Here is a 27,905-nt window from a genome sequence, read left to right on the forward strand (position 1 = left end):
AGGGAACCTGTGTTGCAGGCTCGATCCCTAGCCCTGGTCCAGGCACATGCAGGAGACAACCAATTGATGTGTCAGTCTCACACTGATGTCTGTCTGTCTGCCTGTCTGTCTGTCTCTCTCTCTCCCCCCCCCCTTTCCCTTCCACTCTTTCTGAAAAGTAACAGAAAAAAATATCCTCAGGTGAGGAATAAAAAAACAAACAAAAAAACCCCGTTTGCCTAAAGCAAAAGCTATTAGAAAAATATATCTTTAGACTTAGGCATTGCTTTAAAAGTATTTTACTATAACATGCTCTGGAAACAAACTGAAATACACTTTGCTAAAGCTGTGTTAAACCAGTGATTCTTAACTTTTCAAGGCTGTGAACCTCAGGATAATACAAGCTGTGACCAGAGAAAAGTACCCAAGTTAAATGCTATACCCCACACGCATATAAAAACTACCTTCATAGAAGATACTAAGAATTTTGCTATTTTCTTAGGTTAAATGTACATAAAACAAGCAAGCCTATAAATCCTTGGTTTCTTAGAACTATTTAAAATAGAATAAAATGGTTGTGTATACAATTCAATAGAAACATAGCATGGGCTGCATATTTTTAATACTTTTAAATACCTTTTAAACCTAATTAGCTATAAATTCAAGTAACTTATGTATAAAGTTATACTTGTTGCATTAAAACTTTTTTTTTTTTTAAAATATATCTTTATTGATTTCAGAGAGAGGAAAGGAGGGGGAGAGAGAGACAGAAACATCAATGATGAGAGAGTCATTGATCAAGCCCGAAACCTGGGCATGTGCCCTGACCGGGAATCGAACCCTGATCGCCTGGATCCCAGGTCGACACTCAACCGCTGAGCCACACCCGGCCGGGCGCATTAAAACTTTTTAAAAATACAAATCATACTTTGAAAGTGATCAAAACAAGTTTTTAAAAAAGTGACTTGATTCATTCAAGATCTACTATGTTCCTGAAATTACGCTTTTGTTTCTTATAATTTGAGGAAGTTCAAAACCTTAATAATCTACTCTACTTTATTCAAATATTTTTACATTTTGGTCAAGAGATATATTTAAATATGTATTTTTTCATATGTAATGAAAATGACATTACTCTAGTTTGAATGTCAAAATATTTAAGGCTTCATTTTTTTTATTTTATTTTAGAAAAACAGTAGTTTGACATATTTTCAAGAGTAATGATCTGGAATAGAAACTGGAAAAAAAAATGAAACTTTATAACTGAAAATTATCGATAGGTTATACCTATAGTAGACAAGAAGCATTAACAATAAATCATCACTAAGGTAAACTTTATGACCTTTTTTATTCTACAACCTTAAAGTAGAAATTTCATAACCATTCCTAGGCTTGGAAAAAATAGCATTTGTGGGTAAGAAATAATAGAAGACATTGAAGGGGTCAATGGTTTTTTTGAAAGTAAATCAGACCTAATTTCTTCTTTGCTCATCTCCAGAGATGATAAGCCATTAACTAAAAGGACAAAATATGAAAATAATAAATGCAAAACCATTCATCATTCCAGTATTTTTGGAAAATATTTTAGCTTAGTTTACTGTCATTTTAATGAAGAAAAATTTTTAAATAACATGTATAAAAATTTTAAGGAATATGTTTAATATGAAATACTGACCTATTTCCAATGGTTCCAGACAGTAATTACTCTTATCAACAGGAAGTAAAAGAACCATTTTAACATTTTAACTATGTCGATGAGTAAGTAGTTCCTCATCTAATTTAATTTTTAAATTAATTAATTTCACCCCAAATTTAGGTTATATAATACCCAATGGGGGCCAAAGAGACACCACCATACACATAAGTTAATACCTATTGAAAAGCTTAAACATCACAACATTGATGGATTTCTTAAGTAAACATTTTCAAGATCTAAAATTCCCTTTGACATTTTAACTCCTCAAATATTTATAAACCCTATTTTTTTAATGGCAAGCTTGAACACCTCTGATCAAAGATGTGAACAAAATACTTATTTTTGAAACAAGGGAAGAAGTGTTGATAAGCTAAAATAAAGTAGTACTTAATTACAAAAGAAAAGGTTTTCTAATTGGCATATGAATACCATTATTGTGGGTGCTTTATATACACTGTTCAGAATTCTGGACAATTGTTAAATTTTAGATGTGCAGCTGACATGGAGATTATGCTCATGTACACAATGTGAACATACCTCAATGGGAAAAAAATCACAGTAGCATATTACTTACAAGTAAAACTTTTAAGCTACCAGGGATATTCAATTCTGACAATGCTCTCTAGGGAAGAAGGGAAAATGTTTACAAATTTAACTAAATCTGAAAGTAGAAGAAAAGGTAAGGGGACAAGTGAGGAGAAGGGGGATGAAAGGAAGTGGGAAATGAGTGGAGTGGAAGAGTGAGAGAGAAAGGTGGGGGAAGGAGGCATTAATTAAACCCTTGGCAACACAAGGTTATTAGCCTCTGGATACATTTGATACTTTACATGCTAAACCAGATGCTCTGTTCCCTAAAGTTATCATTACCTTCTCTCATTCTTCCCCAAAAGGTCCTTGGCTCTGTATCAGTATCAAAACCAACAATTTCACTTACTAATTGGATTAAGCCCTGGAGGCAGTATTAGTTCCAGGCTGATCTAGACACATATTTTGGCTTCATTTAGTGTGCGTACATTTCATTTTGTTTCTGTTTTTTGAAACATTCAAGACCAAGTGATGATTGTCCAGTACAGGTTCTAGAAATATAATCTGTGTGGGAAGCTCAAACATTTTACAGACACAAGATAACCTGTTTAGCACTTATAATAAATTCAACATAATTCTGCATACCTTACTTTTCTGATTAAGGTACATAGCAGTAGAGATGGCTGATGTTAACTATCTAAGAAATGTTTCATATTTTTATATTATAATAGTTTATGTCATAGACTAGAAGGCAAAATTTGAACGGATTATTAAGATAAAAGAGAGGACTTCAAAAAAAAGAGTTCTCAAAGGGTCACTGTGACCCCTCAGGACCCCTTCGGTATAAGTGCATTTGTTTAAATCATTCTATCATTCTGGGTAAACCTGGAAGAAAATGATTGAGAAATACTATTTTGCCTGAGTCGATAACCCCTAATGCTTTGTTTCCTACTATTTATTTCCTACTATTGTTTATAATATTTTACTCAATTAAAAATTACTATTACAGCCTTGACCAAGTGGTTCAGTTGGTTGGAGCGTAGTCCCATACACCAAAAGTCTGCTGGGTTCCATTCCCAGTCAGGGCACACACCCAGGCTGCGGGCATGTATAGGAGGCAACACATCTCTGTCTCTCTCTCTCGCTCTCTCTCAAATCAATTTAAAAAACCATATCCTCAAATAAGGATAAAAAAAAAATTGCTATTACAGATTTATAATTAAACATCTGAACGGTAATAATTACACCTAAACTTACATTATAAATGATAAAGAATAAGTTTTTCTTTAGAAATTTAGTACAAAAGGACTTTTAAGCACATATACACATCAATATTTTATTTCTCATGCTCTTACAGAAGTTTTTGAGTGAAATAGCACTGACTTTACAAAAAAGGGAAATACTATGGTCCAGATAGATATTTTTCCTAAATAACCATTTTCTTCTTTAAATTTATTTCTATACTTGTAAACACCCTTAATATATACTTTTTGTTCATATTTAAATTTTGCTTTCAATTTTTCAACTCTGGTACTAAAATCCAGAACATAAAACTCATAATGCGTTCAAATGTGAATCATTCAAGTATACAATTTCAGTTCTGATAAACTAACAGTAAATGGCGCTTAGAGATTTGATATCTGGAACTCACTGGAAATAGGTACTCAACTTACCTGGTGCTAATGCAGCAGCAGCAGGACTTCCCACAGATGGGTGAGAGAAAACTTGAGAGAAGGCAGACATATTTGCCTGGGACACGTTACTCAGCCTGGAGGTTGATCCTCCTTTAGGAATAAACTCGCTTGCAGTAGGATTTGGTGTCTATTTAAAAATCAAATATAGTAAGTTAACACACTTGAAGCCTAAAAAAGACATTGAATCTACTAGGCATTATTCCACAGTGTTTTATTTACTGAGTAAAATATTTTACTGAAAAGATTTACAGGTTTTTTTTCATTTCCATGTTTTAGGGTGGTATAAATAAATTTCTTGAGGGAATTTCTGAATCAAATTTGTGAATTTTATTCATTTCCTTTGCAAGGTTTACCCTCAGACACATGTAAAATTTGCCTTTTTGTCAAATATGCATCATTACCAAACTATCCTAACACATTTTAGAGAACTGGGAGGTTGAGACTACCTCAAAACTGAGCAACAAGTTTCAAATGAAATATCTTTAAAGCATTTCTACCAGAATAAAGGTCAAAACTGCCTTTATTCCAAAATTAATCACTTCCTTTTTTGTAAGCACTTAAGACACTTTTTAAATAATATGGTAGCATGTATTTAAGTAACAGAGTAAAGACCAGAAAAACAGATAAACAAAGCAAACATGGGAAAAATCAAAATGGAAGAAAAATGTAATAAAGGCTGCAATGTCTGCAAAGCATCACATGTAACTTATGCTATATTAAAAATATTTTACTGTAAGATTACATTAAAAAAATTTCTTCACCATTGTAGTATATCACATTTTATATATTCAAGAGGCATGGTACTTTTGGCTTTAAGAACTACTATAACAGCCCTGGCTGGGTAGTTCAGTTGACTGGGGCGTCATCCTGTACACCAGAAGGTTATGGGTTCAATTCCCAGCCAGGGCACATACCTAGGTTACCATTTCCATCCCCAGTGGGGACGTATACTAGAGGCAACCAATTGCTGTTTCTCTCTCATATCAATGTTTCTCTCCACCCCCCTTAGAAAGAAAACAATAAAAACAAAAAGCCCGGGTGGGCGTGGCTCAGTGGTTGAGCATCGACCTAGGATCCAGGCGATCGGGGTTTGATTCCCGGTCAGGGCACATGCCCAGGTTGCAGGCTCGATCCCCAGTCGGGGGCGTGCGGGAGGCACCCAATCAATGGCTCACCATTGATGTTTCTCTCTCTCTCCCTCCCCTTTCCTCTCTCTGAAGTCAATAAAGATATATTTAAAAATAAATAAATAAATAAATAAATAAATAAATAAATAAATAAATAAAACAACTACTAGAACACATGAGACTGTATTTCAAATTCATAAATGGCCTATATTTTTGTCATGTGAAACAAATGAATATCCTAAATATTTCTCTGAAATGGTGTCCATTTTATTTTTATTTATTTATTTATTTTGGTTAATCCTCACCCAAGGATATTTTTCCCACTGATTTTTAGAGAGAGTGGGGGGGGGGGGAGAGGGAGAGAAAAAGGGAGGGAGAGAGAAACATCAATGTGAGAAACATAAATTGGCTACCTCCTGCACCCGCCCCAACTGGGGAAGGGACTGAACCTGCAACCGAGGTACGCATCCTCGACTGGGAATAGAACTGGCGACCCCCAGCACACAGGCCAATGCTCTAGCCACTGAGCAAAACCAGCCAGGGCTGAAATGGTGACCATTTTAAATTCTATACACTTAAGTGTAATAAAGATTCAATGACTGTTAACATGAGTGGTATCATTTGAATTCAACTTCCAAACTGGTCAACCGATGAAATAATTCAGTATGTTCATACTTCAAGCCCACATTTTTGGTACACATATAAACTAAGTTTAAAGCACTGAGTCATGACACAAAGAATTTAATCACTTAAAAGTATTTTAGAACTAATCATGAGAATTAAGAAAGCAGAAAAATCAGAAGATGGACTAATTGCTATACAACCCAAGAAAACTTCCCTATCTGATACGAATGACACTTTAAACTGTCAAGTTAGAGTTCAAAATATTAAATTTGAAAGACAATCAACAGGCTAACCTAATTCTAAACTCTAAAACAAATGATATTTTACCAATTACATGCCAGGGAAAATTAAACACAAAGTGATAAAATATGGAAGAAATGTTAATCCAAGCTTAATTAAAATATACTAGATATACAGAACGAACCTCTTTTACTGCCACATCTAAGACAAGAAACTTGGCAGGTGAGGGGATCAGGTGTGCTCCAAAATATATTTTCCAAAGAGAAATATAAAATCCTCTTCCCCCTCTCCCTCTCTCATACACACACACACACACACACACACACACACACACACACACACACAGTAAAACCTTCCAAAGTCTAAAGTTTTCCAAAATCATGGCACATTCTTTAAAAATATGGTCAATTCCTTAATTTCTGGAGTAGAAAATAAGCCAAAATATTTTACTGATATGTTAATCCCTAGTTATAAGGAACAAACAGGTACTAACAGGATCACTTTGGAGCTAAATCTTTGTGTACCAGTTAATCCTAAACCTATTTTAGAAAATGGAGTTAAGAGCCCAGCTGGGTGTGGCTCAGCAGTTGAGCATCCACCTAGGATCCAGGAGATGGAGGTTTGATTCCTGGTCAGGGCACATGCCCGAGTTGCAGGCTCGATCCCCAGTAGGGGTTGTGCAGGAGGTAGCAGATCAATGACAACTCTTTTATCACTGATGTTTGTCTCTCTCTTCCTCTCTCTGAAATCAATAAAGATATACTGAAGAAAAAAAAGTCAAGATAAAAGCAATCAGGTACCTTGGTAAAAGAGTTCAAAATGTCTATGAAATGTGGGGACTTCAGGATTACAAGATTACTAAGAGCAAATTTAGACAAAATTACATATGCATACAAAATTTTTTAGTAGCATGTTCCTGAGAAATAGATCTTACCCAGTTTCCATTTCACGTATATCCTACATCTACGGTAAATAATAGTCTATCTAATTTCAAAGCTGAGTTTTTCTAAATTAAAACCTAATTAAATTAATATGAAAGCCTACTTTTAAGGAATCCTATAAAGGAGAAATAGTAAGTGAAAGTCTATTCTACCTTTGTCAAACAAATTATCATAAAATGTCATTCTAACAAAGTATATAGGATATCAAAATTTATTATAATACAAGTTATTAAAAATAATGTAACTAAAAATTTACACACTAAACTACAACTTCTAGAGATCCAACAACCACAGATGCAAAAAACCTACCCAAATGTAAATTTTAATTAAGAAGTAAAAGAAAGAGCCTAAAATCCTCCTCCTTTGTTTTAAGTCCTGATTTGAGATGGCTACATATTTCCCTTGAGTGGTGCTTTGAAAGTTTGTGTCATTCAACTCTGAGTATTTGACTAAAAAGATTTAAACAGCAAAAAAATGAATTATATGACTTAGATACAACACACACAATAAAACAAAATCTAGGAATAAGAGGGTAGAGCTTATATTACTAACAGGTAATATAAATTCCTACAGCCCGATTAGAGAACTATCAGAAATATTTACTGTAATAATGATAATAATGAATACTTTATGATAAAATTAGTTAAAATAACTACAATAAAGAGATGTACTTTTAAAACTGCTTTAATATTGTTTTAAAATATACATAAGGGTTTTATAAAGTAAAATAACATGGGTAAACACCTTCAACATGTTACAAATAATAATTTTTTAAAAGACAAGGCAAAACTGGTAACTAAAACCAGCCACATTAAAATGAATTATCTATTCATCAGAAAATAAACAATTTCTCTTAGCTATGGGAGGTGACGGTTATATCCAGAAAGAAGACTCAAACTTGGGTTATATAAATTATTTATCTAATACCAAAGATACTGAAGAGAATAAAATAAATTGGAAACTAGTGAAAAAGAAAAAGTTTTATTATTCCTGCCACCTGATTTAGAAGATAATGCCTTCATAAATACCTAGGTATGTTTCTATATTAAATTTGTATTTTTTAATACACAGATAATTACATTTGTCTATAATTTCTATTTCTATCCTAATTTCTGTTCATATTTTAAATCCTAATTTTTATTTATATCTTAAACAGCTATAAATGCACATTTCAAAAACATCAGTGCTTATTCAAGTTAAATAGCAGACATTCACTTGGTGAGAATTTACCAATAAAAATATAGTTTTGAGTTCTCACATACTTAAATTTATACTGCACCTTTTCATGTGAAAAGCAACCAAGTACTTTTTATATAGTGAGTTCTCCAAACTGACATCATCTCCCAACATTTGAATGGTTCCTACCTGTCCTCTCTAGACAGAAATATACTAAATCAGGAGTCCTCACCTTCAGCTTTGAAAGTACTGTAATAATTTTATTGTTACATTGTATATGAAATAATGTTTTAATCCACACATCCTACCTAACCAAATGATACAGTATTTCTTATCTACAAATGACCGATAAAGGTTTTTTAACAAATGAAGATATTTTTCTGATGAGGTTTCTAACTCAGGTTTAACACAATTTTATGACTTTCTACTATCATTTGATTCCATGGACACTGTTGCTTTTAAAGTAACAGTATTTAATCCTCTGCTGGATTCCACTACAAACAGAATATTTAGTTAAGTTCACAATAAATTATCCCATAAATTAAGAAACTAATTTAATTAGTACAACAAAATAAAAAGTGCAACCACTAAATACTTTTTTCAGTTAAGGAGAAAGGCAAGGAAGAGGTTTATATTAAATGAAAACAGAACATAAAATATATTTCATTACAAATACGTCAAAAAAATATATAAGAAAAAGACTGTCTTAAGGTGATGTGATGAATGATTGAGAAACCAACTATATACCTGAATATTGGCAGGTTTCTTTTTAATCACACAGTAAACTTATAAAACCATAAAATATCTTCCATGGTACTGCTCCTTATAATGAACTCTACTTGTTTTAGCTGTCTTAATGACTTCAGTTGTTATCAGTAACTGTTCTACTCTCTGAATGAAACATGACCTGGTGACTTATTCTTACAACTTTAGGTTCAATTAAGATATAATAAACTGCACATATTTAAAATATAAACTTGAATAACACTTGACATAGGTAGGCAATCATGAGACCATTACCCAAATCAAGATAATGAATATCTCTATTATGTCCAAAAAGTTTCCACAAGCCTCTTTAAATCCCTCCCTCCCTTCTCTCTGCTCCACTACTTTAGTCACCATGCAACCACTGATCCATCCAGCTTTCTGTCACTATAGATCAGACTGCATTTTCTAGAATTTAATACAAATGAATGTTACATCATATACATATGCTGATTTTTTAGCTCTTCTTTCACATGCCATCATTAATATTCATCCATGTTATTGCCTCTATCAATATTTCATTCTTTTTACTGCTGATTAATATTCAGTATCAAAATACCACATTTGTTTTATCCTTTCATCCAACGGACAGAGGTTGTTTACAATTTTTTATTATTACAAACAAAGCTGCAATGAGCATTCATGCACAAGTCTTTGTATGAACACGTTTCACTACTCTTGGGTAAATACCTAGCACTAAATGGCTTGGGCATATGGTATATATATACACATAACTTTTTCAAAGTTGGCCAGCTGTTTTCCAAAGTAGTTGTACTATTTTAATATATACACCAGCACTGTACAGACGCCTCAAGTTGTTCTATATACTCAGGAACATGAGCTTTGAACAGACCTCTACATTTAAATTTTAATAGGTGTGTAGTGATTTCATTGTGGTTTTAATTTTCATTTCCCAAATGACTTATTTGCCATTCCATATCTTCTTTGGTAAAATGTCTGTTTACATTTTTGACCAATTTTATTGGGTTTGTTTTCCAAAATCCAGAATTTTGACAGTTCTGGATAGAAGTCCTTTCTCAGATATGTCATATACAAATATTTTCTCCAGGTCTATATCTTTTCATCCTCTTAACAGTTACCTTTCGAAGAATAAAGGTTCTTAAATTTTGATGAAGTCTAGTTTATCAAATTCTTCTTTTATGGGTGATGTATTTGGTGGTGTATTAAAGAAATATCTGCCTAACCAAAGGTCACAGATACTTTGTTTTTGTTTTATGTTTTGTTTTTAAGAATAGTTTATTGATTTTTAGAGAGAGAGGAAGGGAGAGGGAAAAATTCAATGTGAGAGCAAATCCATCAGCTGCCTCCTGCATGCTGCTACCAAGGGTGAAGCCCACAACCTGGGCATGTGCCCTTGACTGGGAATCGAACCTGCAACCTCCTGGATGGGAAGGCGCCCAACCAACCAAGCCACATGGGCCAGGACTCCTGTTTTCTTCTGTAAGTTTTGTGGTTTCAAGTTTTACATTTAGGCCCATGATCCATGCTGAGTTAGTTTTTGCATACAGGTAAATTTTTTGCATAAACTCAATTATTCCAGACACCACTTGCTAAAAACAACATTCTGTCTCCACTGAATAGCTTTTATACTACCATGTTGAAAACCAGCTATGTATTAGTGAGTTAATCTATTCCATTACTGCCAATCTATCTTCATACCAATAGCACTTTATCTTGATTATTGTAGCTTTACAGTAAGTCTTGAGTTCAGGTAGTGTAAGTCTTGCATCTTTCTCTTTTATTTCTTTCCCTTTTTTAAAATTTGGTTTGGTTTGTAGGTCCTTGGCATTTTCATATGAATATTAGACTAAGCTTGTCAGTGCCTACTAAAGAGCTTACTGAATTTTAATTGAGACTACACTAAATCTATACATTTGGGGAAAACTGACATCTTGTAATTCAGTCTTCAGATCCACGAACATGATATACATCTCCATTTACTTAGGTCGTCTTTAATTCCTCTCAGAAATTTTTGTAAGTTTTCAATGAACAGGTCTTCAGACCTTTTATCACACTGACATAAGTTGCATAATTTTTTAAACTTTGCTAGTATATATGTATTAGTTTCCTGTGGCTGCTGTAACAAGTTACCACAAACCTAATGGCTTAAAACAACAGAAATTTATTCTCTCCCAGTTTCTGGAAGCCCAAAGTCCAAAATCAAGGTGTTGGCACTCTCTCCAGAGGGACTGGAGAATTCTATGCTTCTCTCCTAGCTTCTGGTTACTGTCAGCATTCTTTAACATTCCTTGGCATCCACATCACTTCAAATTCTGCCCCTATCCTCACATCACCTTCTCTGTACACTATCATCCTCTACCTACCTCAATCTTATACAGACATGTGCCACTGGATTCAGGTCTCACTTGAATAATTTAGGATGATCTCATCTCAAGATCCTTAACTTATCACATCTGCAAAGACTCTAAATAAAAGTAAAATTCACAATCCAGGGATTAGGACATGAACTTACCTTTTGGGGGCCACCATTCAGCACAATAAAGAAATAAAATTGAGCTGGGTGTGCTGGTTTTGCACCATGCAACTTTACAAAACTCATTTACCCTAATAGCTTTTCTCGTAGATTCCATCTTATTAGCTACAGATGTTTATATTTTAACTACAGATTATTACGTCTGTAAAAAAGACATTTTTCCTTATTTCTTTCCTGTCTTTATTTCCTTTGGCCTTATTATGCTAAAACGTCCAGTAGAAACAAAAGTGGTGAAAGTAGGCATTCTTGCCTTACTTCTAATCTCAAGAGAAAACCATTTAGTTTTTCACTATTAACTAGGATATGTGCTGGAGTTTTTGCATAGATGCTCTTTTTCAGGTCAAGGATGTTCTTTTGTATTTCTAGTCTGCTGAGAGCTTTTACCAGAAACAATTGCTGAACTTCATCAATTTTATTTTTTCTATCTATTGAAATGATCATATGGTTTTAGTTGGGTAATATGATTAATTACACTGAAGGATTTTAAAATATTAAACCAACTTTACATTACTGGAACAAGTTCCAATACTTCATGGCGTATTATCCTCTTTATATACCATTAGGATTCAATCTGCAAAAATTTGTTAAGAATTTGTACACATCTATATTCATGAAAAACACTTCTTAAAAAAAAAAATTTTTTTAATGATTTTGAGAGAGAAAGGAAGGGAGAGGGGGAGAGAAACATCCATGTGACAGCAAAACACTGATCATCAGCTGCCTCCTGCACGACCCCCACCAGGGATCAAGTCCGCAACCCAGGCATCTTCCCTGACCAGAAATCAAACCTGGGAACCTTTAGGTGCAAAGAATGATGCCCAACCAACTAAGCCACACCAGCCAGGGCTTCTTTTTGTGCAGTATTCATCTGGTTTTGCTATCATAGTAATGGTGAAATCATGGAATGAGTTGGCTAGTATTCCTTCCTTTACAATTTTTTAAAAAAGTCTGAACAGAATTCATACTATTTCTTCCTTAAGTATGTGGTAGAAACCACCAGTGAAGTCATCTGGGCCTTCTTAAGTGGGAAGGTTTTTAACTATAAATTCAATTTGATTAAAACATTTAGCGCTAATCATGCTATTACTTCTTGAGTGAATGTGGGTAGTCTGTGTCTTTCAAGTATTTGTTTCATTCCTTGTCAAATTTATTGCCAAAATAATTCATAATAATTCCTTAGTGTCCTTACAGTATCTGTATAACCTAATGATGTTATCTATTTCATTGCTGATAATGGTAAATTATGTCTTTTACCTTTTTTTCTTAATCCATCTGGCTATTTACCAATTTTATAGATCTTTTCTAAGAACCAGCTTTTTGGTTTCATTAATTTTTCCCCCCACTGTTTTTGTTTTCTTTTGATTTCTGCTCTGATCTTATTTCTTTTCTTATGCTTTCCTTGGGTTCAATTTGTTTTTCTTTTCCTAGTTTCCTCAGGTAGAAGCTGAGGGCACTGATTTGGAAACATTTCTTTTCTAACATGGCCTTTAGTGCTTTAAAAAAATTCCTGATTACTGCTTTAGTGGCATTCTACAACTTTTGACATGTTTTCATTTTCATTCAGTTCAAAATACTTTCTAATTTCCCTTTCTATTTCTTCTTTGACCCATGAGTAATTTAGAAGTATTATTCAGTTTCCAAATAATTAAAGACTTTCCAAAGAGCTTTCTGTTACGGATTTCTAATTTAATTTCATTGTAGTCAGTGAACAACTTGTATGGCTTGAATCCCTTTAAATTTATTGAGTTTGTTCCATGACCCATAATTGGTCTGTCTTGGTCAATGGTCCATGTGCACTTGATAAGAACATGTATTTAGTTGTTATAGGGCAGTGTTCTATAAATATCAAACTGATAATTAGTTGTTCAAGTCTCCCATTTCCTTACGGATTTTCTGTCTCTTTCTTCTATTATTGAGAGAGGAGTATTGAAATCCCTATCATTGTTTCTGTTTCTCCTTACAATTCTGTTAGTCTTTGTATCATATATTTTAACCCTGTGCATAAACATTTAAAAATGGTATATCCATGCCCCTTTACCTTTATCAAATGATACTCTGTCAGTGTTAATATTCCCTGCTCTGAAATCTACTTTGTTAAGTATGACTATAGTTATCCCAGCTTTCTTTTGACTAGTATATGGTATAACTTTTAATCTATTTTTGTCTTTATGTTTAAAGTAGGCTTCTTGTCAGCTTCATATAGTTGGATCTTGTTATTTTTTAATCCAATCTGAAAATCTCTTCCTTTTTCTTGGGGTGTTTAGACCATTTACATTTAATATGATTATTGATATGGTTAAGTTTAAATCTATCTACCATCTCACTATTTGTTTTCTGTTTCAACTCTTCTTTGTTCCTTTTCCTTTTTCTGCCTTCTCTGGAATCAACTGATACTTTTATTTCACTTTATCCCCTCTCTTTTATAGCTGTAACTCTGTTCTAATAGTGTAGTAGTTGCCATAGGTTTTATAGTACATGTCTTTAATATATCACCAACTGTCTTACTCTGCTGGGGCCATAACAAAATACTACACACTGAGTGACTTAAACAACAGAAACCGAAGGTGACAGTCCAAGATCAAGGTGCCAGTAGTGTTGGTTTCTTCTGAGTCCTCTCTCCTTGGCTTGCAGACAGCCATCTTCTTGCTGTGTCCTCAAAGCAACAGGCCTTTTCCAGTGCACATGCATCACTGGTATTTTTCTAAGGATACCAGTCATACCACATTAGGGCCCCATCTTTAAGACCACATTGAACCTTAATTACCGCTTTAGAGGCCTCATTTCCAAATACTGTCACATTAAGTGTTAGGGCTTAAACATGTAAATTTGGGAGAGACACAATTCAGTCCATAATACCCACAATCACAGTCTTAAACTACTGCAGATAATAGTATAACAAGCTCAATATTATACTTCCATTTCTCCCCTCCAAGACTTTGTGCTACTGTCGTCATATATTTTATTTCTACATATGTTATGAATCCTATAATATAGTTACTATTTTTTGCTTTGAAGAGTCAATTATTCTTCAGAGACTTTAAAAATACGAAGGAAAGTTTCTTATAGTTATATGCCATTTTGGTCAATGAACAACTGCTTATATGATGGTGTTCCCATAAAAATATAATTGAGCTGAAAAATTCCTAGTTACATCATAACAACACGTTACACGTGTTTGTGATAATGCTGGAATAAACAAACCTACTGTGCTGCCAGTCATATAAAAGTGTAGCACGTATAATTATGTACAGTATATAATACATAATAATAAACTGTTACTGTTTTATGTATTTACTATACTATATTTTATCAATAGAGTGTACTCCTTTTTATCTATAAAAAAGTTTATTGTAAAAGTTTGCTGTTATACCAGCAGCAGCCTCTTCTATCTAGTGTTTACCATGTCTGTTGATTGCATAATTTTCCCTTGTACTTGACTTAATCTCATGTTTTATTGTACATTTACTGCATGCCATACAAGTTTGTAGTCTAGGAGCAATAGTCTATGCCATATAGCCTATGTGTGTAGTACCTATACCGTCTAGGTTTCTGTCAGTGCACTCTATGATGTTCACACAACTACAAAATCACCTAACAACTCATTTCTTAGAACGTATTCCTATCGTTAAGCCATATATGACTATTTATTTCGTGTAGTTACTATTTCCAGTATGTAGATACTCATGAAGAATATCCATGTAGTTACTCTTCATTTCTTTGTACAGGTTGAGAATTCCATAAGGTATTGTTTTCCTTCTGCCTGATGTACTTCCTTTAACATCTACTGAAGTATACTGCTGATGGTGAATCCTGTCAACTCTTGTATATCTGAAAAAGTATCTGTTTATTAAAATTTTTTTTTTATTTTAAAGTAATTTAGAGCTCACAGTAAGTGGCACCATTCACTGTCTTTCCCCAAGTACATCTCACATAACTATAGCGTATTTTCAAAACAATATAATTAACATTGGTGCAATAGGTTTAACTAAACTACGTATCTTACTCGAATTTCACGAGACTTTATATGCACTCATTTGATTTCCATCTTGTAAGACATTTTTCCCAAGAACAGACTTCTAAGTTGACATATTTTTACTTCCTGTATTTTATTTTATTTTTTTTTAATAATTTTTTTAAATATATCTTTATTGATTTCAGAGAGAGGAAAACTTCCTGTATTTTAAAGTTATTGCTCCATGGTCTTCTGACTTGCATTATTTCCAACAAGAAATATACTGCTATGTGAATCTTTGTTCCTCAGAAATAATTTTGTTTCCCCCTCTGGCTCTTATTTGGTGTGCCTTAGTATAGTTCCCGCCCATGAGTCTTTTGTGCTTGTATTCTTTGGACTTCCTGGATTTGAGGGTTTACAGTTTTCATTCAATTTGGAAAATATTTGCCCATTATTTCTTAAAATATTTTTTCTGTGCACCCACATCTCCCCTACCCTGGTTCAGGGACTCCAAATGCAAGTGTGCTAGAATGCTTGAAGTTATCCCCCAGCTCACTTTCTGCCTTTAATCAATCCCATCCAATCTATTTTTCATTTCAGATATTGTAGGTTTTTTTGTTTGTTTTTTTAATATATCTTGATTGATTTCAAAGGGAGGAAAGGAGAGGGAGAGAGAGAGATAGAAACATCAATGATGAGAGAGTCATTTATCGGCTGCCTCCTGCATGCCCCCGACTGGGGATCTAGCCAGCAACCAGGGCATGTGCCCTGACAGGGAATCGAACCCCGATCTCCTGGATCCTAGGTCAACGCTCATCCGTTGAGCCACACCTGGCCGCGCAGATATTGTAGTTTTAAAGTTTAGAAATTTGATTTGGATTTTAAGTATCTTTCATATCTGTACAGACATGTTTAATCTTTCCTGTAGCTTCCCAAACATATGGAATAGTTATTATAACTGCTTTGATGTTCTTATACACGACTGGTGTGACATTCTTAGGTCAATTATGGTTGATTACATTTTCTTCTCTTCACGAGCTCTATTTTCCTACTTCTTTGAATATCTGCTAATTTTTTATTAGATGCCAAATATCATTACTTTTATCTTGTTGGATGGTGAATTTTCTTTATTCCTATAAATATTCTTCAGCTTTGTTCTCCATCGTGGTTATTAATCTGCTTAAATATTAGTCTGATCTTTTCAGGTATTGCTTTTAAACTTTAATTAGGAGGACTAGGGCAGCATTTCTCTTAGGCTGATTTGGCCCCAATACTGAGGCAAAAGACCTCCCGTAATCTACTTGATGCTTCATGAATAACGTTTTCTATATTAGCTGGTGAGAATAGGAACTATTCTTGGCCTTGTATAAGCTTGAGAATTATTTCCTGTGATCTTTTCACAAATGTCTTTCAGCTCAAGTAGCCTGCTCAATCATACTTTCTGATCAGTACTCAGACGAAGACTCAAGGGAAACATTAGAAAGTGTCCAAAGTTCTGAGTATGAGCTCTCTCCTCTCCAGTACTTTCTCTTGTGAACTATACCTACTTTGGCTTCTGTGAACTTCCAATTTGGTAAACTCAATTAGATAGTTTCCACCTGAGTTCCTTCTCTAGGCACGAGGCCTGGAAACTCTCTCTAGGCAGTAAGCTGGAATAATCATACAGCTCACCTCATTTGTTTCCCACCTATCAGGAATCAGTATCCTCCATCATCCAATATCTAATGTCTTGAAAACTGTTCTTTCATATATTTTGTTCAGTTTGTTTGCTATTTCTGGAGAGAAGATAAATCCAATCCCTGTTCTTCCATCTTGGCCACAAGACAAATCTAATGGTGATGTTTTCAAAACACAAAGTATTCCTGATTTGATTTTAAGTTATCAATATATAAAAAATTAGCCAACTCCTTGTTCCAGTTAGATTAGACACCAGTTAAAAAGTAAAGATGTACTTTGCAATTATTTCAAACAATTTGTGAGCAAATCAATTACTTCCCTATAAAGCTCATTTTCTTTGTAAGTCTTTTCTTTGCTTTCTATATCATCCCTTTCTAGAACAGATAAATTATATAGCAGCCAGCTATCCTTTTGATAACGCAGATATCTTTGCAGCATCAAGTCATGGAGTCTATTCTACATCCTAAATATTTCTCAATTCAACTAGTTCTACTTATTTCATTGTCAGTGACATAGTCTAGGCCATCATCATCTCTACTCAGATTAAGTGCAACATCATCCCAATGGACCAACTTGATTTGTCTTGCTCAACTAATCCATCTTTCACTTTTCAGCCAGGATAAAAGAGTAAGTAAGAAAAGCATAAAAAGAGAGGCCGAGGGGGAGGAAAAGGAGGAAAGCAAAGTGGGAAGAAAGAAAGAGAAGTTTTATTTAATGACTTTATTGCTGAAATCTAATTAAGTCAATAAAAAACAGGAGATAAAATGTTAATATTAATCTTAACCTTACCTACTTTCTTCCAAAACCTACAACTCCAATATCCCATCTTCACTACTAGCCCTCCCTCTTTGGAGAGATAAAGGAGCTTAGTTGAGACTAATTCAAAAGATTCACGTCCAAAATAGGTAGGCAGGTGTGTATGGATGGGTGTGTGTATGTGGAGGTGAGTAACTGTGTGGGGGCGGGGGGCGGGGGTTTCCTTGGCAATGGCAAAGAGCAGTGAATTATTTGGGAGGGTTAAAGAGGGGAAGACTGACAATGAGGAAGAAAGGGAGGAATGGGTAAGCATTTTGCCTTGATAAAATGATCTAAAAAGGCAAAAAAGATGAGACCCATGGGCATAAAGAGCAGCCCTATTCAGAGCTATTTTTACTAGTCTTCAGTGTTCATAAATAACACAGAATAAAGAGGAACAGGGTGAGACGAAAAGGAGAAGTCAAATGCCTAACCAGAACCTCCAAGTTCACATTTCTACAAGAATTTTAAAAATTTAACGGGTTATTTCCCCATATTTCAAGCATACCCAAATATGGTCAATTTAAAATTTATTATCAAAATATACTCAACTTCTGAGTTATTCAGAAACTGACCTATTTAAGACCCATCAAGGTTCATCTTATAAAAGTTCACATCTAAATAGCACTACTATTTTAAAATTAGTGTAGTACCACAATTTACAAATTTCCTAAAGCAAACTGGGTCATCTGATAAGCAATCCAATAAAGAAAATATAATATTCTAAATAAATCAGAATCAAATTGATGAAGCCAGTAAAAGAGAGTTGATTACTAGTGCTTCCAAGAGAGTCACATCAGTGTTCTTTTAAATGCAAGTTTTCCTATTTTTAATTTGATTACCTTAAGGAGAAAATAGCATGTGTAATACCAGAACCTGCCAAATGAAAATCATTTAGTAATAAACTTTATATTATGGTAGAATTAAACAGAAAAACTTTTATGAACTCAGCATAAGTAATTCTCTCTATATAAAAACTTAAAATTATAGGCACATAAATTTCCAAAGATAATCATTAGTTCACACTTTACAAAGTTTGTTAGAAATAAGAAATAATAAGAACACTATTCTTGAGAACAGTTTGATAATATGTACCAAAATGAAAAATAAATATGCCATTTGACCGAGTACTCCCACATATAGGAATTACAGCTAAGGAGAAAATCACCGAAGTAAAAAATATTGTTTATCACATTTATTTATTTACCATTTTTTTAAAAAGTAACTAAAATATCTATCAGTAGGACATGGTTATGTGGATCATGGTACATATAATAGTATGTAGCCATTAATAATCATGTAGCTTGACATGAGAAATGCAAATTAAAACCACAATGAGATATCACCTCACACCTATCAGAATGGTTATATCAATAAGTCAATAAAAACAAGTATTAGCAAAAATGTAGACAGAAAGGAACCCTTGTGCACTGTTGATGGGAATGCAAATTAGTGTAGCCACTATGGAAAACAGTATGGAGGGTCCTCAAAAATTAAAGCAGTATGAAAGGTCCTTATGAACCAGTGATTCCAGTTGTAGGTATATATCCGAAGAAACCTGGAACACTAATTTAAAATAGGTGCATACCTGTGTTCACTGCAGTATTACTTACAATAGCCAAGATATGGAAGCAATGCAAGTGCCCATCAATAGATGAGTGGATAAAAAAAGTTGTACAATGGAATATGACTCAGCCATAAAAGAGAATGAAATCTTGCCATTTGCAACAGCATGTATGAACTTACATGCTGGTATTACACTGAGTATAACAAGTCAGATGAAGAACAATACCACATGATTTCACTTATATGTGGAATTTAAAGAACAAAATAACCAAACAAAATTGAAACAGACTCATAGATAGAGAGAACAGAATGATGGTTTCAGAGGGAAGGGAGGTTGGGGAACTGGGTGAAAAAAGTGAAGGGATTAAGAAGTACAAATTGGTAGTTACAAAATAGTCTCGGGAATGTAAAGTACAGCATAGGGAATATAGTCAATAATATCGTAATAACTATCAGTGACAGCTGGGTAGTGGAAATATCAGGGGAAACACTATAAAATACATGATTATCTAAGCACTGTGCTGTACACCTGAAACTAATACAAAATAATGCTGAATATAAACTGTAACTGAAAAATAAAACTTAAAAAGATCATGTACACTGATACATTTTTATGTACCATGGAAAGAGACCCATACCACTGAGTAAAAATAAAATAGAACATAAATTAAGCCGCAACACAGCAATTATACTAAATTGCTATTTCCGTAAAATGGTGTGTTTATTATGTCTGTTATGTCTAAGAAAAAGGAGGGGAGAAGAATGTGCATGTGTTTGTGTGCATGTGCATGTGTGTTAAAAGATGCTAACGAAAGACGCTCACTACAGCTCTGGCTGGTGTGGCTTGGTTGGGTGCTGTCCCGTGCACCAAAAGGTTGCCAGTTCAATTCCTGGTCAGGGCATATGTCTGGATTGCGGGCTCAATCCCTGGTTAGAGTGGAGGGGGTAGGGGGCATGCAGGAGGCAGCAAATCTATATTTTGCTTTCACATTGATATCTCTCTCTCCCCCTCTCCCTTCCTGTCTTTAAAAAAAAAGAAAGATGTTCATTATAATAATGTTAAGAGAAATGTTATTTCTGAGTGGTTAGGGAACTGGGGACATTTTTGCTTCCTTCTTTGTACTTCCCTGTAGTATCTGATTTTTTTCCCCAGTAAGTATATACAATTTTTACAAAATTGTTTTAGGAAAGTTTGCTAAGATTTGTAAAGCATGAAGCCACTTACATCTACCTTTCCCTTTTCTCTACATTATCATCACTGAATGAAGTATTATAAAAATTGGCATAAAATATGTGATATTTAAATTGAGACCAGTAGAACCAATGTACATCAAAAAGCAGTCTGTATCGGAGGACAGATGACATTTAAAAATAAAAACAGATGAACTCCTACTTAAAAGTTAATTACATGTGAAAGTCCTCCAATAACAGTAATCATTAATGGTCATGGAGGTATACCACCTAGTTCATTCTCAACATTACTCTCCCTATTTCTATGTCAATTAATCTCAGTAAAACTGGGGGGGGGGGGGGGGAATATTACGCTCCCTAAAGAGAAAAACTATATCCATTTAGGTCAGACAATAAGTAGCCCAGGAGAGTGAGTCCATCAAACATTCCAGAGAGGAAAGAATTACTTTATATAGCTATAACTATCTTCTATTCTTTTGTACACCTTCTATCTGCAGCCATGTAATAGTAAAACCTATTTGTCACATTGCATAGTAACAGATTTACCTAGAGGCATTCTATTTAACCAATAATCCTGCCATATTTAATCACAAAATTTAACATATATTAAGATTTTTCAAACATTTTCCCATAATGATGTTCTGTCCTGAAACAGTAACAAAAATTTAAGAAAATGGCCCTGGCCAGGTGGCTCAGTTAGTTGGAGCGTCATCCTATACACCAAAAGGTTCTGAGTTTGATTCCCGGTCAGGGCACATATCTAGGTTGTGGGTTCCCGTAGGGATGCATACAGGAGAAAACCAATCGATGTTTCTCTCTACCCTCTCCCTCCTTTCCTCTCTCTCTAAAATCAATAAAAAAGATATATCAGGTGAATATTAAAAATAATAATTTAAGAAAAGGTACAAAACATTAAATTTTAGGACTAATATTAGGCCAGAAACTCATCTCGCCAACTAATCTTTAATCCAGGTTCATTCATTCAATTATGTGAACAGCTAACACATAAGACACTGTGCTAGACACATTGTTGAGAAAAACGATATACAAAACATAGCCACTGTGTTCTAGAAGTTCACAGACTGGCACTTCACAGGTACAGAATATGCCATGAACCCTATTTCACACCCCCAAGAGCTCGGAATATCCACGTATCAAAAAAATATTAATTATCTATAGGATACGTTAAATTATTAGCTGGTAAGAAAAATTACATATACATTTACTAAAACAATGTAAATTCTAGGGAAAAGCTATATTCTTAATAATTAAAGCTGTCTAATTAGATCGTTATGACCATGTTTGAACTGAATCCTAAAAGACAAATTTGCTGAGTCAAGACAGAAGGGCACACCAAGCAAAGGGAATATTCAAAAGCAGAGGCAGAAAGAGTATGGTACTCTTCATGGCAGTACAAACAGTTCAGTAGTAGGTCTGCAGCAACAATCAGGAGGGAGATACCTCAGATATCTTTCTAAAAGGTATGGATTTTGTTCTAATGACACAGAACAGATGACAAAAACTAGAAAAAACTCAGATAATCACCCAGGTAGTGGGTGGTTTGAAAGATAAGACCAGTAGCAGAAAACCAGATAAAAGACTACAATAATAATAGTCCAGGTAAAAAATAAAGGTAGGTCTAAACGATAATTGTGTGATATTAAGAGCAAAGACAATTTCAAAGTAGCACAATCAAGAGATCTGATGGATGTGGCGATAAGGAAGACGGAAGAGTCAAAAGCTCACAAATAACTGTGATATAAATAACCAAGACAAATAGTAGGTATATATTTGTGAATGAGTGTGTACAGTTGTGTGTAAATGAAAGAAGAGGCCTGAAAGAAAAGATGTGGTGCTCATTGCACACATGTTGAATTTAAAGTTCTATGCCATATAGATAAAGATGTTCAGAAGAAGCTAGTATTTAGAGTATAGAGGACTAGGAGAATAATAAAATATATCTTAGAGTTCAATGTGAACAGGGAGTATATGAAGTAAGGAAGATATGTGAAATCACTAAGGGGCACTGAGTGGAGTAAAAGAGAAGAGAAACAGGAACAGAGCTTGGGAGAGTTCCTGAGGGCAAGGCAAAGTGGACAAGAGGTCCCCAAAAGAGACCAAGAACAGTCTAAGAACTATAACAAAGGTTTTAAGAAGACAGGAATGGTCAACAATGTCAAATGTAGTGGCAGTCATGTAAGAACTGTTACTTCTGGCAGTTAGGTAACCTTATCAAAAAGAGTTTCAACAGAGTGGTCATAGTGAAAGGCAAAATGCTAGGAATTTAGGGATAAATGAAAGGTGAAAAAGTAGGGACAATAAGTAGGAAGCCTTTCTCAAACTGTATCAGTTTCCCAAATGCACTGACCACAGAACATCTCCTCATGAAGCATTCCTTGGTTCTGGTGCTTCCAGAATGGAAGAGACTTCAACATGACATGTTTATAAGCTAGGAGAAAGAAATCAATGTTAAAGCAGAGACTGTGAAAAGGGATAAATAATGGAATAAATTGCTGAAAGGAATAAAGACAGATTCTGAAGCATATAAGTAAAGAAACACCTGTTTGGTCAGGAAGAAAAATAGTGAACAAAGGTAAAACTGAAAATACTGTACATTGGTGGAAAGCTAGCACATGAAGCAATTCATTCTCAATGATCTTTCCACCTCTTTTGAAGAACACAAGTCATTTACTCAAAAGGGATGGTGGAGGTGAGCAGGTTTTAGGAGAATGTTAAAGGTTTAGAATTAGCAGCTACAAAGAACAGGAGAAAAGAAGAGGGTCTGGGGTGGGATGGGGGTCAGAAAGTGGTACACAGCTCTTCCAAGTCCTGAGAAACTGAGAAGACAGGTTGAAGCTTCACCCTTATATATCCCAATCCATTCTATTTAAAGCGCAAATTATCCCATTTCCTGGGGACTAGAAATCACCTGAAAAAAATACCAAAACTCAGGAGTAACTAAAGATTCAAGGTATACCCAGTAAGTTTACAAAACCTCTCTGGGATCTTAAAAGTGCCAGTAACAAGCAACCAGAATTCACAGGAGAATTTTTGGGCTAGAAGATTTTAATGTGAGCATTTGTATAATTAAACACTTCTTATAAGAAAGGCCATTTAATCAGACCACAGGGGGGACAGTAATACTAATAACTTATGACTCATAACCCCAATATTTTCAAAGGTCTGAGAAAAAATGAATATAATTTTATTTAACATTGCATTACTTTTAGGTAAATCTTAACCTGAAAGACCCTGAGACGATTACAAAATCATCCATCTTCCATCCTTTCATTCAGGTTGACACCTAATTCCTATGTGAAGGATAGAACAAACACACTGTTATTTCCTCAAAAAAAGCATTTTAAACTAATTTTTTAAAATATTCAAGTGCATCAACATTAAAATGTGAGCCCCTAAAAGGTAATTAATGCCACTGCCTTGTTCTATATATACTGTAATGCCACACATATCTCAATATAACTTACTGACAGCACCCTAAATAAATATAAACAAAGACCAACTTTAGGGGTGATAAGGTAAAACTGGAGGAATGGACATTTATATTATTTATACATTTATCTATCTACATATATTTATATATGTTTATATATAGTACTTATATCTTACATATGTATTTACATTACTTATATATTTATATATGTTATTTATATTTTATATTAAATAGTATCTACTATGTGCTTAGAAATTTAAATCCTCACAATTCTGAAAAGTGATAAAATAGTTCAAACCTAAACAATAGCATTTGAATTTTAGAGAAATGAAAAATCTTTAATTCCCATACAGATTGACCAGCCAGAGGGATGGGTAAACAACTTAGGCAAAAACTGAGAAAAGATAAAACTGCATCTGCAATTTAGATGAAATAAAGTATTCCTGATGTGGAGTCTCAGAGACCTCCCATTTACCATCTGCTTGGTGTTTCAGCTCCGATCATAGAAAAAGTACAAAATGGAGAAGCTCTGTCACTTAACACTGTCGATAAGTAATTAAGACTACAACCAGGCTCAGAAAATTGAAAAATATCAAGAATACTTGGACAATGTTAAATTTAAGAGTTTTAAAAAAATAGATCCTCCAACATTTCAAAAGAAATCACCATCCTGTGTTCTAAATCAGTTGTGATAATAAAACTAAGCAGTTTATATAGTCACCAATGATCCATTTTTTAAAATATATAAAAATCTTAGAATAAACTACCACAAATTGCATATATTACCTAATAAAAGAAAATTAAGCAGCAACATTTAGAGACAAGCAAAATGCCTTAAAGGATCCTGGCTGGATAGCTTGGTTGGTTGGAGCAACGCACCATTCACCAAAAGGTTTTGGGCTCGATTCCCAGTCAGGGCACATACCTCAGTTGCAAGTTCAATCCCCCAGTATGCGCACATACAGGAGGCAACATATTGATGTTTCTTTCTCACATCTGTTTCTCTCTTTCTCTCTCTCTCTCCTCTCCCTCTAAAAAACAATAGAAACATATCCTTGGATGAGGTTTTTTTAAAAATACCTTAAGAATACAAAAATAATAAACACATATATAGTTTAAAATATTTACAATGGAAAAAGACAAACAGGTAAGCAAACTTCATATAAAACACAATGAAATAACTGTATAAACAACACCAAGTATTGTGGAAACAGTAAAAAAAAAATTCTTTGAGGTGTGTGAGCAAGTATTCAGAGAAGGTAGCATTTGAGCTAGTTCTTGAGAATACAGAGGAACGATTTTTTCAGGCTCAATTAACAATGGTAGAGATGCAAGAGAACTGACAATGTATTTCATATTACATGAGGCATGAAAGATTCCATATGATTAGAATTTAACATGTGTGGATGGTTAAAGAGAGATAGCCCTAGAAAGGCAGAACAGATCATGAAAGGATCTGACAAAAATTATTTAGGAGACACACAAGTTATAAACTAGTCAGTAGTGTTAAAAATGGAGGAAAGAGAAAGATACTGCAGAATTTTAAAGAACAGGATTAGAGGCAGACAATATAGTAGGAAAATCTCAGGATTCAGAATTAATAGATCTAGGCTAGAATCCCAGCTCTATCACTTATTAACAATGAAAATTTAGTAAAATGCCATTTCCACATTTGTCAAATGTGGATAATGTCATTATTGTGGTAAAGCCTTAATATGATGGCAAATGTAATGTGTCCAATGAATTGTCTTTCAATGTCCTTCTCATAATAAAAGGTAGAGTATGAGAGTGACAAGGAAAAAGTCAAGATACACAGTCTCAGTGACTGGGAAAATAAAGCCATTAACTAAAGAAGGAATTTGAGAATATTTATAAAGCAGTAGATATGGAGAACAGAAAGCTTACATGCCAAATTTGGAGTGATAGTAGGAGAGTATATCTACATGCAAAGGAATCAAAAGGCAGGAAAAATTTGGGTCTTGAACTCAAAAGACTGTTAATAGTAATAAAATTTTAAGAATCTTAGGCATATAAAGGAAAGCAAAGAACTAGTAAACCAAGAATGGCTAGAATGAAACAAAGAGTCAAAAATGCAATGAGAAGACCTGGCCGGTCTTTCTCAGTGGTTAGAGCATCAGCCTGCGCACCAAAGGGTCTCAAGTTCAATTCCCAGTCAAGGGCACACACCTGAGTTGCAGGATTGATCCAGGGCACGTTTGGGATACAACCAGTCGATGTGTCTCTCTCACATCGATGTTTCTGTCTCTCTCTATATCCTCCCTTCCCATTGATTTTCTAAAACAAGAAATAAAGAAAGAGAGAGAGAGAGAGAGAGAGAGAGGAGGGAGGGGGGGGGAGGGAGGGGGAGGGGGGGGAGGGAGGGAGGAAGGGAGGATCAATGGAAAACCTGTGCTCGGGTGAGGATTAACAAAAAATTTAAAATAGAATTTTAAAAAAGAGGCCCTAGTTGGTTTAATACAATGGTTAGAGCATCAGCCTGTGGACTGAAGGGTCCCATGTTTGAGTCCAGCCAAGGGCACCTACCTCGGTTGCAAGCTCGGCCCTGGGTCGGGGCAAGTGTGGGAGGCAACGAATCAGTGTGTCTCTCTCACGTGATGTTCCCCCCCCAATCCCTCTCCACTCTCTCTGAAAAGCATGGAAAAAATATCGAGGATTAAAAAAAAGAGAGAGAGAGGAAAGTTTCAAAAAAAAAACGGTAGCCAGACATATTAAGTATTGAATAAAACTGATGGATTTGCTAATTCAGGAGATCTCTGACAAACTTTGAGAGCTGTTTGAGCAAAATTTTGATGGCACCAAACTGCAGGCACAGAAGGAATAAATATGTGGTAAAAAAAAAAAAAAATCAGAAAAAAGAATGAATCTATTCAAAGGGCCCCAAATAGGAAATTCACAAACATAGTAATGGAGACCAGATGGGCATTAGCAAAATTTCAAACAGTCATATGAAAACTAAATTTAGTTTTCACTAAGCTACAAAAGACTAAGAAAAATATTAAGTTTCTTTTACTCTCTGATTAGCATATTATAGATTTTTTAGAATGAAAGCATGATTCACTATTTTACAAAAGTATGTTTGGAAGACAGGTTCTTTCATATTATGAGATTCTTGGTAGAAAGTAAAAAATTATTAAGCACTAAGAGATTGGGAATCATGGCTCTTGAAAGAAATCTAGCACTAAAGAGAACATATACAATTATGAATAATACAAGTAGAAACCTTCTGAGAAGTTCTTTTTGTTATTGTTGCAGCCATTTTAAGGTTTTTGTGTGTTGGTTGTTTGGTTGGTTTTCTTTTGTTTTCAGCAGTAAAAAAAAACCTACTGAAAATGTTAGAACAAGATTAAGAAATCAATGTAAAGAAACGTTTAAAGTTCCAGAAAGAAAGACAGTTAAAGGTCACTGAGAAAAAGATGCCTCAGAAGGAAAAAAAGCTGACCTTACAAATACTGCAGTTATGCATAAGTCAGAGTCCATATCTAGAAAACTACGTATGCATCTGCATCCTCAGAAAACGCTTGGTTAATGAGTTAGAGAATTAAAACAAAGTTCTAATACAACTAGAGCTATATCACATAGAAACGTAGAATTTTCAAGTCTGATAAACATGGGTTCAAATTTCTGCTCTTCTACTAACTACTGCTTAGCCTTAATGTTACTTAGCTTCTCTGAAAATACTTCATTTAACAATAACTTTTGTCCCATAAGCTATCTGGAGGACCAAAAGACACAATATATGTAAAGAGCTTAGCACAGTGCCTAGCACAAAGTAACCATTTAATAAATGTAGCTATAATTACTAAAATAAAATATAGACAAATATCTCTCTGACCTTAGGATTGAGGAGACCTAAGTTTTAAAGGAAAGGAAACAAATGAAGGAGGAAAGATTAATGTACCTGGCTATACAATCTTTTTAAAATTTATGTGAAAGTCATACAATACTGAAAAGTAAACAAACAAAACAAAAA

General features: G+C 34.3%; 1 protein-coding gene across 10 annotated transcripts in view; it reads right to left on the reverse strand.

Moving 5' to 3' along the window:
- PAN3 (poly(A) specific ribonuclease subunit PAN3) overlaps nt 1-27,905 on the reverse strand; it is a 140,214-nt gene that overhangs the window by 67,558 nt on the left and 44,751 nt on the right. For 9 of the 10 annotated variants that reach the window (XM_081129978.1, XM_081129980.1, XM_081129973.1 and 6 more), the window contains one exon: nt 3,874-4,021. The exons of the other annotated variant lie outside the window; for it this stretch is intronic. In XM_081129978.1, coding sequence (XP_080986104.1) covers nt 3,874-4,021 — 148 coding nt within the window. The remainder of the gene's footprint in view (nt 1-3,873; nt 4,022-27,905) is intronic. 10 annotated transcript variants of the gene reach the window in all.

The sequence above is a fragment of the Miniopterus schreibersii genome (genome assembly GCF_964146895.1).
Source record: "Miniopterus schreibersii genome assembly, chromosome: 2".
Lineage (NCBI taxonomy): Eukaryota > Metazoa > Chordata > Mammalia > Chiroptera > Miniopteridae > Miniopterus > Miniopterus schreibersii.